The sequence below is a fragment of the Xylocopa sonorina genome, chromosome 7 (assembly GCF_050948175.1).
Source record: "Xylocopa sonorina isolate GNS202 chromosome 7, iyXylSono1_principal, whole genome shotgun sequence".
Taxonomy (NCBI): Eukaryota; Metazoa; Arthropoda; class Insecta; order Hymenoptera; family Apidae; genus Xylocopa; species Xylocopa sonorina.
In genome coordinates this window covers 5,810,769-5,824,442 of record NC_135199.1, presented here as the reverse complement: position 1 = coordinate 5,824,442, position 13,674 = coordinate 5,810,769, and the positions used below count along the sequence as shown (strand labels likewise).

The 13,674-nt window shown below is 40.2% G+C and overlaps 2 protein-coding genes across 10 annotated transcripts in view; one reads left to right on the top strand and one right to left on the bottom strand.

Moving 5' to 3' along the window:
* The window catches only part of Inae (inactivation no afterpotential E), a 42,429-nt gene extending 29,726 nt beyond the window's left edge, over positions 1-12,703 (top strand). For 4 of the 9 annotated variants that reach the window (XM_076897563.1, XM_076897561.1, XM_076897568.1 and 1 more), the window contains 12 exons: positions 73-401; positions 836-1,031; positions 1,587-1,775; positions 2,106-2,396; positions 2,720-2,949; positions 3,091-3,114; positions 4,079-4,211; positions 7,395-7,600; positions 9,463-9,666; positions 10,329-10,673; positions 10,751-10,922; positions 11,033-12,703. In XM_076897563.1, coding sequence (XP_076753678.1) covers positions 73-401; positions 836-1,031; positions 1,587-1,775; positions 2,106-2,396; positions 2,720-2,949; positions 3,091-3,114; positions 4,079-4,211; positions 7,395-7,600; positions 9,463-9,666; positions 10,329-10,673; positions 10,751-10,922; positions 11,033-11,311 — 2,598 coding nt within the window. In that variant the 3' untranslated portion in view covers positions 11,312-12,703. Of the gene's footprint in view, positions 1-72; positions 402-835; positions 1,032-1,586; positions 1,776-2,105; positions 2,397-2,719; positions 2,950-3,090; positions 3,115-4,078; positions 4,212-7,394; positions 7,601-9,316; positions 9,667-10,328; positions 10,674-10,750; positions 10,923-11,032 lie in introns of all 9 variants that reach the window. The other 5 variants (XM_076897565.1, XM_076897566.1, XM_076897567.1 and 2 more) reach the window with 4 other exon arrangements.
* Positions 12,704-12,848: 145 nt separating this feature from the next.
* On the bottom strand, positions 12,849-13,478 carry LOC143425087 (PAT complex subunit Asterix). The gene is made up of 2 exons (XM_076897582.1): positions 13,418-13,478; positions 12,849-13,257 (listed from the first exon to the last, which is right to left on the bottom strand). Exon 2 carries the CDS (start codon positions 13,246-13,248, stop codon positions 12,916-12,918), a length of 333 nt encoding a protein of 110 aa, XP_076753697.1. The 5' UTR covers positions 13,249-13,257; positions 13,418-13,478; the 3' UTR covers positions 12,849-12,915.
* Between the last annotated feature and the right edge of the window lie 196 nt (positions 13,479-13,674).

Below are 13,674 nucleotides of genomic sequence, written 5' to 3'. Positions count from 1 at the left end.
GAACGTTCGAAATCTTTCGCATCGACACGATAAAACGGTATCAGTTTCCAATGAGAATTATTCGTTTGCCAGAATTCGTTCGCAGACATCGCCAGGCTATTGAGCGACTTCTTCCGCGACCTGGACGTGGTGCCATCGGATGTGGTCGCCGGTCTGGTACTATTGAGAAAGTTTCAGAAAATCGAACGGGAACTGATAGTGAAGCAACGAAAGAACGATACGTACGAGTTTCTGTCCGGTGTGCCAGTTACTCCTCGCACTAAATTCTTGTCCTTGACCGAGGACGGTGATCTGGGCCACTTTCAGTTGGCCATTCATTACATGCACTTCGCCCTTGCTGCTTACGGTTGGCCCCTATTCCTCATTACGCATTCCACCGGTCTTTGTCAGTTGTGCACAAGGTAATACCGCCATAAACGTGCTGTACACGTTGCCGCGGTTGCGTAGGTGTCCGCATCGATCGATTTCCAGCGGTGTCCCGCGTAGCTGTTCGACGAAATCGTTTATACCTTTTTAACTCTATCTGTTACAATTTTCATTAAACTCGTTTCTGAATACGTAGAATTATACATTTGTATAAAATTGGAGAACTTTTCTCAACGTCTCGTCCAATCATATTTTCGTGGAACGAAATGTTTTTTATAAAAATCCAGAGCCGTAAACTGTCGTCTGAAAGGATCGCGATACAACCCTTTTCATAGGAGCTCTTAACTCGATCAATTAACGGCGAGCAATCGGGACGCGAGCCGCCTGAAAACGTTTGTATGCCCGGATTAATTTCTCTGGCTGAAATGAAAGCGTCGCGGGAAATAAGTTGGCCGTAACTCTGTGGCAGATTGCGATGCGGCTGTTTCCCGTGCGGCGGCCACGAAGACGGGGCGACCGTGGTGGAGGACAATTGTTGCCAGTGCAATTACGTGGCGCTGAGAAAGATGATCGACGTGGCCGAGGTGGACATTATTTACGCGACTTTCCACGTCGACGTCGGTGAGACGCCGTTCTTCGTCGCGCTCGATTACACGAAGAAAAAGGTTTCGCGCGTTTCCTCATTGATTTGCATGCACCGAACCCGGTTCAACCGAGAGGCAACCGAGAATGGAATATATTAGATGTAGTGGAACATGTGTCGATGATTCTCATCATCTTCGTTCGCGACGATTTTCGTTGGCTGCTTAATTCAATGAAATTGCATTTACTTGCATCACGGTATGGATAGGAGAATTTTGGTCGCTTGATTGTGAGCTAAACGGACTTCGTTTAACGACCTCATGAATTTTTCATCGATTATTGTGGCTGCCAGCCCGACGAACTTCGTTGCGAAGGCGTTCCTGAGGTGTTATTAATTACATTTAGATATTTGTACGAGGATTGCCGTTTAACTTTTGATGAATAAATTAGAAAGTTTTGTTTGACTCTGCTAAAGTTCTCTCGAGTTTGTTAGACATCAAAGTATTTAAGCTGTTCAATAATTTCAAAATAACTTGTAATTGATCTTTTATCCCTTACTAAAGTTTCATTGAATATTTAAAATCCTCAACTCTGCCAAGATCCACTTATATTATATATATTCTACTACCCCTTTCAAGGTTGTCGTTAGTATACGAGGAACCCTTAGCATGAAGGACGTATTAACGGACTTGAACGCGGAGGGTGAAGTGTTACCATTGTCACCACCGAAAGATGATTGGTTGGGCCATAAAGGGATGGTCCAAGCAGCCGAGTATATTCGAAAAAAGTTACTCGAGGAGGAAATTATATCACGTGCGCTTGCCAAGGTATTATTTCGTGCTATCGCTGCCTTAAATGTAAATGCTGCTGACCTGGATGTTTATCAACTTATTTTAGACGGAATAATTATACTTTATCGCGGCACTCGTTACTTCTTTCGAGTCATGAATAACGTAACGTTAAAGAAACAAATACCTGCTAAATACAAAAGAAACAATGCGTCCATAATTTTTGCTCGTCGTTTTTTGATATAATTTTTATACGTATATTTTATACGAATAATTTTCTTCGTCTAGATTGTCACTTTTCACGGATATTCGATAAGTTGTTAGCAGAGATAGTTCTCGAATGGGAAGTGATCGAAATTTTTGTCTCAGGATACATCGAGGGGCACCAATCAGTTCGGTCTGGTGCTCGTTGGCCATTCCTTGGGCGCGGGCACAGCGGCTATCTTGGCGATTTTGCTTAAACAAGACTACCCGGACTTGGTGTGCTTCTCGTTCGCTCCGCCGGGTGGTCTTTTAAGCATGCCTGCTCAGCAATACTCGCAGGAATTTATTACATCCGTAGTGGTCGGGAAAGATGTCGTACCTAGGATAGGCCTTAGACAGATGGAGAGTTTAAGAGCCGATCTTATCAACGCTATAAAAAGGAGCGTTGATCCGAAGGTACGTGTTTTATTACGAAAGAAATGGAAAATATAGGAGCCCCGTAACTTTGTAGATAAATTGAATTCCAATCGTACTGCAAAAAGATATTCACTAGCTTCTTATCGATATATCCTGTAAGATTCTATGTTACTTCCAACTGTCGCTGAATTAATTAATAATTGCACTACATAAGTTAGCAATAAAAAAACTAGCTACCCATAAATCCTTCGAGCCGCTATGTTACGATACTTTGCAAACTAGTGTCTGTAAATTATACGAAAGACACTGTGTTGCGTAGTCCGGCGTAGAGTCCGCGTCATCAATCGCAACGTTCGTTTCAGTGGAAAACGATAGCCTGTTCGGTGATGTGTTGCGGTTGCGGTTCCACTCCAACATCGGCTGCGAATTTAGAGGCTGGCGGATGCATCAGCGAGTATCAGAGGGATAAGGACCTAGCCCGTTCGCAAACAGTTGTACCAAGCGACTCCTGCATCGCGTTGACTCTGCACAGGCCTTTATATCCGCCTGGTCGAATCATACACGTTGTTCGACATCATCCCAACAAGGGAGAGTAAGTTTCATCGACGGTAGATTTCATTTAATTTCACTTAATTATCGCGATTCATACCGCGGATACTGTGTATCGCGGTCTACTGTTTCCGAGGAATCTGATTCGGTGGAAATGTTAATCAGCGATGTTTTCCGTTTTTAGGCAGAAGTATGAGAGCCGTTGGAGGTACGTTTATCGAAAAGTTTACATTTTCAGGGTTTCTCGGGGTAATTGCATCTTGAGGATGTGTCCGCATGCGTAACTTGGATCCGTTACTTCTACACTTGTTTCCTCCAAACTACTTTCCGCACTCTCTGAGCATCTCCTGTAGGAGAAGTTGACGAACGATTTAGAAAAACGTTTTTGTATCCCTGTCTGCATGATACGATTCGTCGTAGGCGACGAGTAACGTGGTAGTTCACCTCACGATATCGCAATAACCGTATATTTTCGTGCATAGAGTTATTCCGGTTGGGTGAATGATGTAATTATTCTTGAAGCTTCGAACGCCACCAAGAGGCATTCAAATATATGGAAATATTAGAGGAAATAGAAGAGGAAAAATATTGGAGGAAGTACCATTTTTTGTAAAATGACGCAAAATGAACGTTCTCGTAGCATAATGTTATTACCGAAGTAAGTACATTTCGATGTTCGATGGTTATGCATGAATGGAATTTCCTTGGCTGATTCGATAAATTTAATACGAAATTTTTACATCGATAAGATAAAGCTAAAAAATACGAGGTCTTCCTGATCGATCCCTTTCGGATCGTCTGACCGATCTCTTCAAGTAGATCTCATATTTTCTAACTTAATCTTATCGAAGTAGAAATTTCATATAGAACTTATCGTTAAACCAACCAATAAAATTCTACTCGTGCATATCCGCGGAACATCAATATGTACTTACTCGACTAACGTTATCACACTTCGAGGGCGATCAGTTTTCGCGTTCAGCTATAAGGAACTGCTCTATGCACAATTCGGAGAGTCGTAACGCGTCGAACGTTCCAATCTGTGAACGCTATTTGGTTGCATGATTTCCACGTAGCATCTCCGTAGAAGAGCCAACAATTTGCCCTATCAAAAGATTAGATCCTCATGATTGTTCCGTAGAAACAGTGCATTTTGTTTTCTTCGATTTCAGGCAAATGTTGCACAAGCACGAGCCGGTGTACCAAGCGCTATGGGCGGGCCCGTGCGATTTCGACGAGGTGTTGATAAGCCCGGTGATGATACAGGACCATATGCCGGACAATATGCTGAAAGCGCTAAACAAGGTAAGCCAGGCCGATTCGATAATTCGTCAGATAAAGAGATTGTACACGCCGGTTAGCCGGATACCATCGGTAAGACCGGGTAATTACGAGATCTTGGAGGAAACTACGGACGAACCGGATGTCGCGAAGCAAGAGGACAAGCCTCGAAACGTAGTAGTCAATGTAGAAAATAATGGATACGTGAAAGATTGCGACGCAGTTGGTAATGCGCAAGCCGATGGCAATCATAGCGCCACGAGAACATGTAACGAGACGATTGTGATCAACGTCGAGGTACACGAACGAAAAGAGGCGTAGAGTGGATTTTGTTGGCGGGGCAGAATTTCCTTTGTCGTGGGAACCTTTCAATGCTAATATTCACTTTTGCGATCGTTGTTCGTGAACGATATCGGTTGAAAAGAAAAGATAGTGCGTACAGACACTCTCTTTATATACATATCTTCAATATTTCTTTTATTCTTGCTGTATGTGAGAGCAGTGGCATGAGTTTTACTTATTGGACGTTAATTGATAAGATGTTAGAAATAAATTTCTAATTAATGAATAATCGTTGTTATTTTATATCTTCGTTCCGAGAGAGCGGAAGATGACGATTATGCGTTGTTCGATTAGTGATACGGATATTAGTAATGATAGGAGTACTAGATATTGACTGAATTTTCACATCCAGTGACAATTTATTGTGGGAAACATCTGTTGCGACCAAATTTCTCGAATATTAACACTTTTTAACGAATGATATTGTCAGACCGACGAAAAAGCCAAAAGATTTTTTTACATTTAAGTTAGAGCGAATTTCGATTAATTCATTGCGTAATGTCTCTGCATATGATGAATAGAAAAACGTCCAAGGCTGATATGATTGTAGCGTATGCTAATGGTAGTTTTCCTTTGATAAAGTAGCATTCTTGTTTATTCATGAACAACTCACTATTAACGTTATTGCTGTTTTTATTTAATCTTTTGTACCTCCTATTTACATTTACATTTGACATGTGTAACTAGATAGTCTATTGTACAATATAATTTGTGTTCCAGTTACTTTATAGCAATATCGAAGCAATAATGTTTGTACGAGGTAGTCGTGTATTTTTTATTATTATATATTTAATTAAGTAATAGGAGATTATTGAAAGTTACTATATAAGAAACGAAGTCCGTTTATCTTTTTCTCTGTTTCTCAAATCAATTAAGTAGCTCACACAAGCATGCCCTCCAACACTGCATGAATTATTATAACATTTGCAAACAATTATACTCGTAGCTTCTCGCATAATTCTATATATTTTTTCTTCCTTTATTATTTTTCGTCCTCCTTTATATTTTATAGTTTTACTTCAATCGATTGCATCCAAAACGACTAAGCATTGGCGTGCACAATGTGTACAAAACATTCGGCCAGAAAAGAATGTGTAATCGATGCATTAATTTACATTGGTTTTATTTCATTGCACCAAAGCAGTTATGGTACATCCTTTTCTCGTATCTACAATCTTGTTTACGTAAAAATTATAACTTTGTTATGTAGATAAAGCGAACCCGTGTACTTGGATTTCTTATATTTTCGTAGTCGTTTTGATTGCATACTGGAACAACTTGATTCTGTATAATTTTCGATGTATGCTACGTTGATCAATATACATTGTACCAGGAAAACGTTGTTATTCATTTATTTATTTATTAGGTTTCGCTTCTCCTAATTCTATGCCTAGAGCGTTTGAAAGCAGGTAAATGTTATCGTTAAAGACAAGTATGTTAATGTAAATGCTGTATTACTTATATCGCTCCTAGGTGTAGTAAAATCTCGATTGCCAGGAAAAAAGTACTAGTCGATTGACCAAAATATTTAATTAATAATATATTCGAATAGCGAATATAAGTTGGCTCGTTCAATCGAGATTCTACCGTACTCTTTAGTGTACATATGGAGATGTACATATAAATAATACACGCATAAGAGAAACGATTAAATGTGCATTTGTTACTTCTGTCTGTACTGTTATTATGTCACATTTATTTCGCTTAATCTCTCGCTAGTACATACGTAGCTATTAATATTGGCTTTGCGTATCGAATCGTCAAATATTTTCTCTAATTTCACACTTTTCCATATCACGCTTTCGTTTCATCAATGGCTGTAATCGCAGAAAGTGGCGATAGTCTGTTTTCGCTTCGCATGATCATGAAAGATTAAGTTTCCTGCATTTTAAAAGAGTTCGTTGTGTAAGATTCGTCCAAAATTAATTGACCACGCAATAGCCAGAAAAATAAGATTCATTTTGGGTGACCAATTGATTTTGGACGATGAAAAAGAACTAAATACTACAATTTGAATCCCTTGATGCCACGTTCGTTACTTTGTACGAATCATACGTTTATAAATAGTAACGTGAACCACTTAGGTCGCTTGTTTTATAGTTTAAGAATTTACAATTGAAACACCGAGATACTACAAGCACTGCTTCGTTCGCAGGAATAAAAGATTGGATCGTCACTTTTATATAATCATATATTTGTATAAAACTATAATTGTACTACATAATTTCATAATTGTACAAGCGTAGTATGGCCGTGAAGTTTGACTGCACGCGATACATCTGCTTTGCACTGCCCGTCACGACAAGGGCTTGAAGCAATTAAAATAGGCGCAAAAGTAGACGCATTGATAACGATTGAGTAGAAGAGTAAAATAATAGAGATTGTAACTTTTGGTTTTGCTTGTATGTAGTATGCACGAAAGGGGCACGAGACGATGCATTGCGTCGCTATTGCATCTATCGTCTCAGTTTATGTAATGTATAAATCAACCAATCTTAATTGTAGAAGGTAGTTCGTTAAATTCGAAAGAAAGGACGCATCGTGGAATTCGGTTACGTTTCCAGCGGCAAAGGGAGAGGGTAGAGAATCGATTGGAATTTTCTTTCACCGACTTAGACGCTTTGCGTCTGTCCACTGCATTATAAATTCCTCCTCTATTTGGACCTCGACGCTGTAGACGTTCCGACATTCCCTGTAGCGTGTAACTGAATTAAACCAATTTATCGACTAGAGTAGCATTAGATTAGGTAATCCAATAGACCCAAGAATAGAGGTAAAAGTAAACGTTGCTTCCCCGATTCGTGGCGAGAGATGACCGACTCACGGAGAGGATATGTGGCTGAAGGTGTGTGGTGTGTGGATTAGGTGTCAGGGTGCAGAGATCGCGGGGTTGCGGACGGGGATGCAGGAACGCGTGCAACGGTTGCGACGGTTGCAACGGACGCAACAACCCCACGGACAACGCCTGAACAACGACACGTCGTACTTCACCATCAGAGTAGTCCGACGAGCTCGCACCGCCGCGACGCCGACGTCTATGTCACCACACACTCTTCTCGCCACGACACAAGGTACATTGACGTCTTTGGGTTTCAACGGGTGTGTTTCACGAACTGCTGCGCGCCAGTGGTATCATTATCAAAGTATTCATTTTGTTACTAATTAATCGTCTCGCGTGACATACAATTGGTTTCGTAGAAATCGACACGCCACGCTGGAGTCACAATTCGTACACGTAGAATCTGAATGAAATGGAAACGGAATGGTACTACTGGTGCAAAGAGGAAGGTCGCTGAAGAAGTGGCTAGTTTTTCGCAAAACGCTTGGAGGTGTTCGTTGTTGCCGACCGTATGTTTGTCATAAGTGTTCTCTATGTTCCATTTCTATGTTATCTCGAGTACCGATCGAATTAATTGTTCAAGAGGTGAACGCATACACCGAACCTGTACTTTAAGATCTATTTATATCGCAGACCGTTGTGAGGGATGTATGTATGTACTTATATCTCAAGTTGAGTAGTGACAATTAACTGTACTTTGCAGTAGAATATTTATTTAGAATGGTAATCGACTTTCTAAAACGTTAGATTAATCATTTTCTAATAATTAATATATGTATACCGCCTCGTTCTATCTGTCATAGAAGGAAACGTGACAAATTGACGGTCTAAGCTACAGCGACTGAAACAGTCCAGCAGACAGATATCTCAATTATCGCCACTACTGCAGCACATTCGCAGAATCGCCTTTAATTACATTCTCTCGCATGCGATTAAATTACGACCACGATATTTAGATATCACATTCACGATCGTTCATCGACACGTTCGTCCAAACACCTACATTATCCCCAATACTTGATAGTGCGTATTGTAAATTGTCGTATTGTTAGATATTTAGTCTTGTGCACACACGGGCTCGTTTAACTACATATATGCAAAGTAAACGTAACAACGGTATCCTGTCACGATAAAACCGTAGATACAATGATCTAGTGCAGAAAAATTGTCGTCCACCAATTGAATGGTACTTGTCACCCAGTCGTTCATGCATGTGCACCTCACGCATTTGTTTGTCCCAACATACGATCATGGTATATTTGATTTTTTAGTACGCAATAATTCAAGACCATCATAAGTTATCGTACGCAGACAGCATGCAAAATACCGTGATGAATTATTGAATATTTATACGCGTTTTTGTCGCTATTATCGGACAAAGAACACTTTATAGTATTTTTGTTCCAACTAGTACGATACACGTGTGAACGAATTTCATAGCATTCCTTGAATATTTAATCAGTCTACTTCGATAGCTTCATTATTCACGCTAAATTCTTGGTGAATATTTGTTAACCATTTTCGCGTGCCCTACAATGTAAATTATAAATTCAAACTTATTCATTCTCGCGTAGGGAACGCTAGATTGTTAAATTCGTGATATTTGTACGTATCTCATTAAGTTCTTTTCTCCTTTCTTCCATCGAAATTACTTCAAAGACGCTGTATAAGTTTTATTTCCTTCTTTTTTTACTACATAATTCATCCCTTGAGTAATATCGTACGAAAAGTTCACTCAACCATTGCGAATGCCTTAGAATACGAAACCGCGAGCAAAAATTCAACGTCAGATTAGAATTCATTATCATTCGTACAAAAGAGAATTCTTCGCTTCTCTCGAATCGCAATAAAATCCTTAAAACGCGACGTGACACGGGATCGTCGCGTAAACAATGTCCGACCGGTTCGTGACACGATTACATTGGAAACACGCGTGTGGATATGTCAGGTTGTAACGACCCTGGGACCGGCGAAGCCGCAGAGGCTGGCTTCCGGTCATGCATCGTCGACGGAGGCGTCGGAGGCGCGCGAGGTCGTCGAGACCCAGGAGATGGAGATCGAACAGGAAATGAGAGCGTTGCTTTCGTCCTCCAGCCCTGTTAAGTCGCATCCGAGCAATCTGGCCGGGACGCCGCCGCACAAGCTCTGCCTGGAGACAAGCTTCACGTCCTTGCAGAGCCCCTCGGAGTTCCCGCAGGCTGGCCGCGAGCTAAGCGTCGATTCCAGAGGGATACCATGGGAGTACGTCAGCCTGGCCAGCGAATTGCTCAACACGCCCAGGGCCGAGGAGAATAAATCGTAAGAATAGCAATTTTACGTCTGGATGACGGGACTGTGGTTTATGACGGAGGGAACGTCGAATCGGCGCTGATTATTGCATAGACTCATGACCAAGATTTTAGGAGAAAGAAGAGAGCAGAGTAATATACGACACGTTGTCGACTGATTACGTTAGGCGATACTGTATCATACGTACGATTTCTATTTTATTTTGTATAAATTTGTTGAATATATCTGTTGAATCAGGGCAGGAAGTACCGTCAATTTGTACATAATATTATATATGTGGGATTGATTCATTCTAATACGGTGATACTCATTCATTTTTAACGCCATCCGAATCATATATTTGTAAGACTAATCGGAATGCTGTTTCATCGGATTTAAATAATTTCATACATAAATCATGCTCTCGTTCGCATTCGCTTACTTTCACGACTCGCAACGTTTCACCGCTTCATCGGCAGTCGCACACGTAAATATTGATTGCACTCGATCGGATACGTCTCGAACCAGGATACGTCTCTTTCGAAAAAAGTCGCAGCTTAAGAGGAACACTCGCTCACGTTTTGTCGTCGGTTCGCCAATTCGATAGTGTTGCTCTTCAGCTGCCGTGTACGCGGTTACATTTCTATCGATCGAATTGAATGAGCTGTTTCAAACGTTTGTTCGGTGCGAAGATCGAATCGGCGAGGCGAGTGGGACGGCAGCTCTCGAGCGGCGCCGCTGGCCACACCGGAAACGCTCTCGGAGGCGTCGAGCAGCCCACCGTCTCCAGTACCACCACCAAGACCGATGAGAAGAACCCCGAAGATCTCGGGAAACTTGTCAACGGCGGCGGACGACTTGAAGAACAACCTTCACTTCGCAATGCTCTCAGCGAAGAACTACTTCCTGAGAGAGGGGAACAATGGCAGTAACACGAGCAGCGGGAATAGCGAGGCGAGCTACGAGAGCGCCAAGAGCTTAACCGCTGGTCTTCCGCCGCCAGTACCGAGAAGACGGGATTCAATCACTGTCAGAAGGTGTGGTAAAAACTTGCGAACCATATAAAATTTATAGAAAATCAATCGTAGAGTAACTCCCTGATCGGTTATTACAGAGAGCAAAGAGTGTGCACGGCTGCTTGCTGCAGAGACGATCTGTCCGAGAATTCCTCGTCGCACACTTCTCATTCGTCTAGAACGTCTCAGGCGTCGAACCGGGTTCAATCAGGTTTCCCTGAAGAGGAGCACGAAACGAACGGGTCCAGTTTAGACTTTTACGAAGCGAAGGTACTAATTTACTTCCACTGTGCCTTAAATATTTGGAAACTATATCGTAAAATCATTTCTCGCTTATTAGTTAAGTAATAATTGAACTAATTCTGATGGCATCTCCACAGGGCTCTTCTGGACAACGTGATAGCAGTAACGACGTATTTCTCAGCGTAAGAAGTTCCCCGGAGTGCAAAGGCCTGATGGCACCGGCGACGGATTTAGGAGCAGAGTGGAAGAAGAAATTCGATGCGACAGGAATGAGCGGCGACGCTTCGTTGCCTCTTCTGCGTGGACTATCGCCGACGCCCACGCACGGACAGCACAGCTCGCCTTTCTTCAACGCGAAACGCAAGAAATACGTGTACCCGATCACGCTGGTTGGTCGAGGCGAAAGCAGCGTTTAAATTATATGAGAAGTTTGACCGACCGGGGACCATAACAGCCTTTTACTCACTAGCGACTAGTCGCCTTCGTCGACTATGAAAAACTCGAGCAATTTTCGTAAAAGTCATTGGCGATTAATCGGCAGTGTATAACAGGCCTAAAAAAAGGAGGAAGGATAGATTTAAAGTACACACCTACTAGGTATCTGTGCCAATATCACATTCTTTAATGTGATCGTTCAGAATCATTCTTGTATGCCCCGAAGTGGATGAACTTGCGAAACATTCTAAAATGAAGGGGCCATGTAATCCGTGTAGCCTCTTTTTATATGATCTTTCGCTGGTGTCCGAAGACAGTAAACGGATGGCTCGAGACGAAGAAAATCTCTGCAATTCCTCGAACGAAATAGATAGATAGTGAAATTTAAATAATATTCAATTTTTATCATAGGACAAAAAAAATGCTACTTCCTCTTTGTACAGTCGTGTCCCGAATGGGACAAAGTATTTTCTGATTCAGAAAGTTTTCTGCCAACTAAAGGATAAACCAAAGGACAAATAAGATATAGAGAGTTGATTACATGTACGTTAAAGATTTATTAAATAAAAATACAGGTAATAATAAAAGCCAAATAGGGAAATTAACAAGAAGGCAGCAAGTTATATGGATGACGATTTACGTGAATCAAGATGCCTTGTAACTTAAAAGGAATATCAGTATTTAGGGATTACTTGTAAGAATATTGATTCTTGTTTTTTCTTTTACTGTTAACTGTTGCAGCGCGGTGAAGATGTGGTAATGTACGGTTGTACGGAAACAATGCTGCTGGCCTATTCTACATCAATAGAAGCTTGGTACAAGAATTTTGTATGCATTTGTGTACAATTTTTTAATCGTGTTAACAAACATGTAATAAAACAAAGTAGTTCTATTCCAACGTATCTTTTGTATAATCGTCCATATTATTGAAAACGAACTTCTTACTTGTGAATTTAAAAATTTTATTTCACGATACAATTACGATAAATTTCCACTAGTTTCGTTTTTAACAACTTCTTCAAGAATGTAAACGTGGGACTGAAAATGTATATAAATTACACGTAAAATGTAAAATATATATATATATCATTAAGAAGATGCAATTCCGTGACAGAGAAGTATGAGCTACGAAACATGATTTTTATTAACCTTTTAATAGAAGTAAAATTTTAAAGTTATTGTATTTATGTAAAAAAAAAACAGATAGAAGAAATATATTTGATCCCAAATTTAGCTAAACACCTAGAAGATATTATATAAATATTAGAAATATTGTAAGTAACATCTGTAGAATACCATTAGGAAAAAAGATAAACTGCAAAGTAATTCATTCATTGTATTAAAATATACTTTTCAAATAAGCAAAACATGAATTTAACTTAACTGTTTTATTTCTATTATTTTCGCTTCAATCTCCTAGACATCGCCAACAAACAAAACGTTTAACTATACCTAAAACAATATTGTATATAATAAAATTTTGTTGAAAAAAGTTAAATCGATCGATTACACAAGATGTAACGTTTTCAAAAGATTTATTAAATAATTAATAGTCTGAGAATATCACAGTCATTTAAAAAGTATTTCATTGCATTGAAGATGCCCATGGCGGAGTTATGGGCTGTGGATTTTGCAAGTAGGACATCACAACTGCGGATATGGATAACATAAAGCTACTAAGAATTTGTTTAGTATCGTCGCTCACTTTAGAATTGGCAAAACTGATGCACGAACAGTATAACGCGACCCATGCGCACCATTTTAATCTCATCATTAAACCGCACATGCTAAATATCATTCCTAGTATATTCATGTAATCCGGAGTAGAATTGTCGCCTGGTTGTGCCTGGCTGCTTGATACATTAGGTTTGTAACGAATTTCTCGTTCTGGACGCCTAGGATCCGCCGAACTGTTCATTTTATTCAACTGAAATTTATATACAAATCATCATTAACTCATTATTTATTCGGACGCACACCAAAAGTCTAACTTTCGAGGTTATCAAATTGTAATATAACATGACAAGTTTGTATAAACACACATCAACACAATATCGTAATAATTGAAATGTAATGAAATTACTCACCGATATAGTAAACGATATAAACAAAAATTTAATAATACAAGCAATTGTTGTTAAATAATGACAGTTAAATAGCTGATTATTTTCTAGATAGTTTTTGTCCAAATTGCACTATTGATCTTTATGTGTAGGTTAATCCCTGCGCGAGAGCTCACACGAATTAATCACCACTACAGTTAACTATCAAACTGATTATGTTACGTGTGGCGCCAACTCTGTAAGAAACGCACAAACTGGTCGCGCATCGTTACCAACAACGA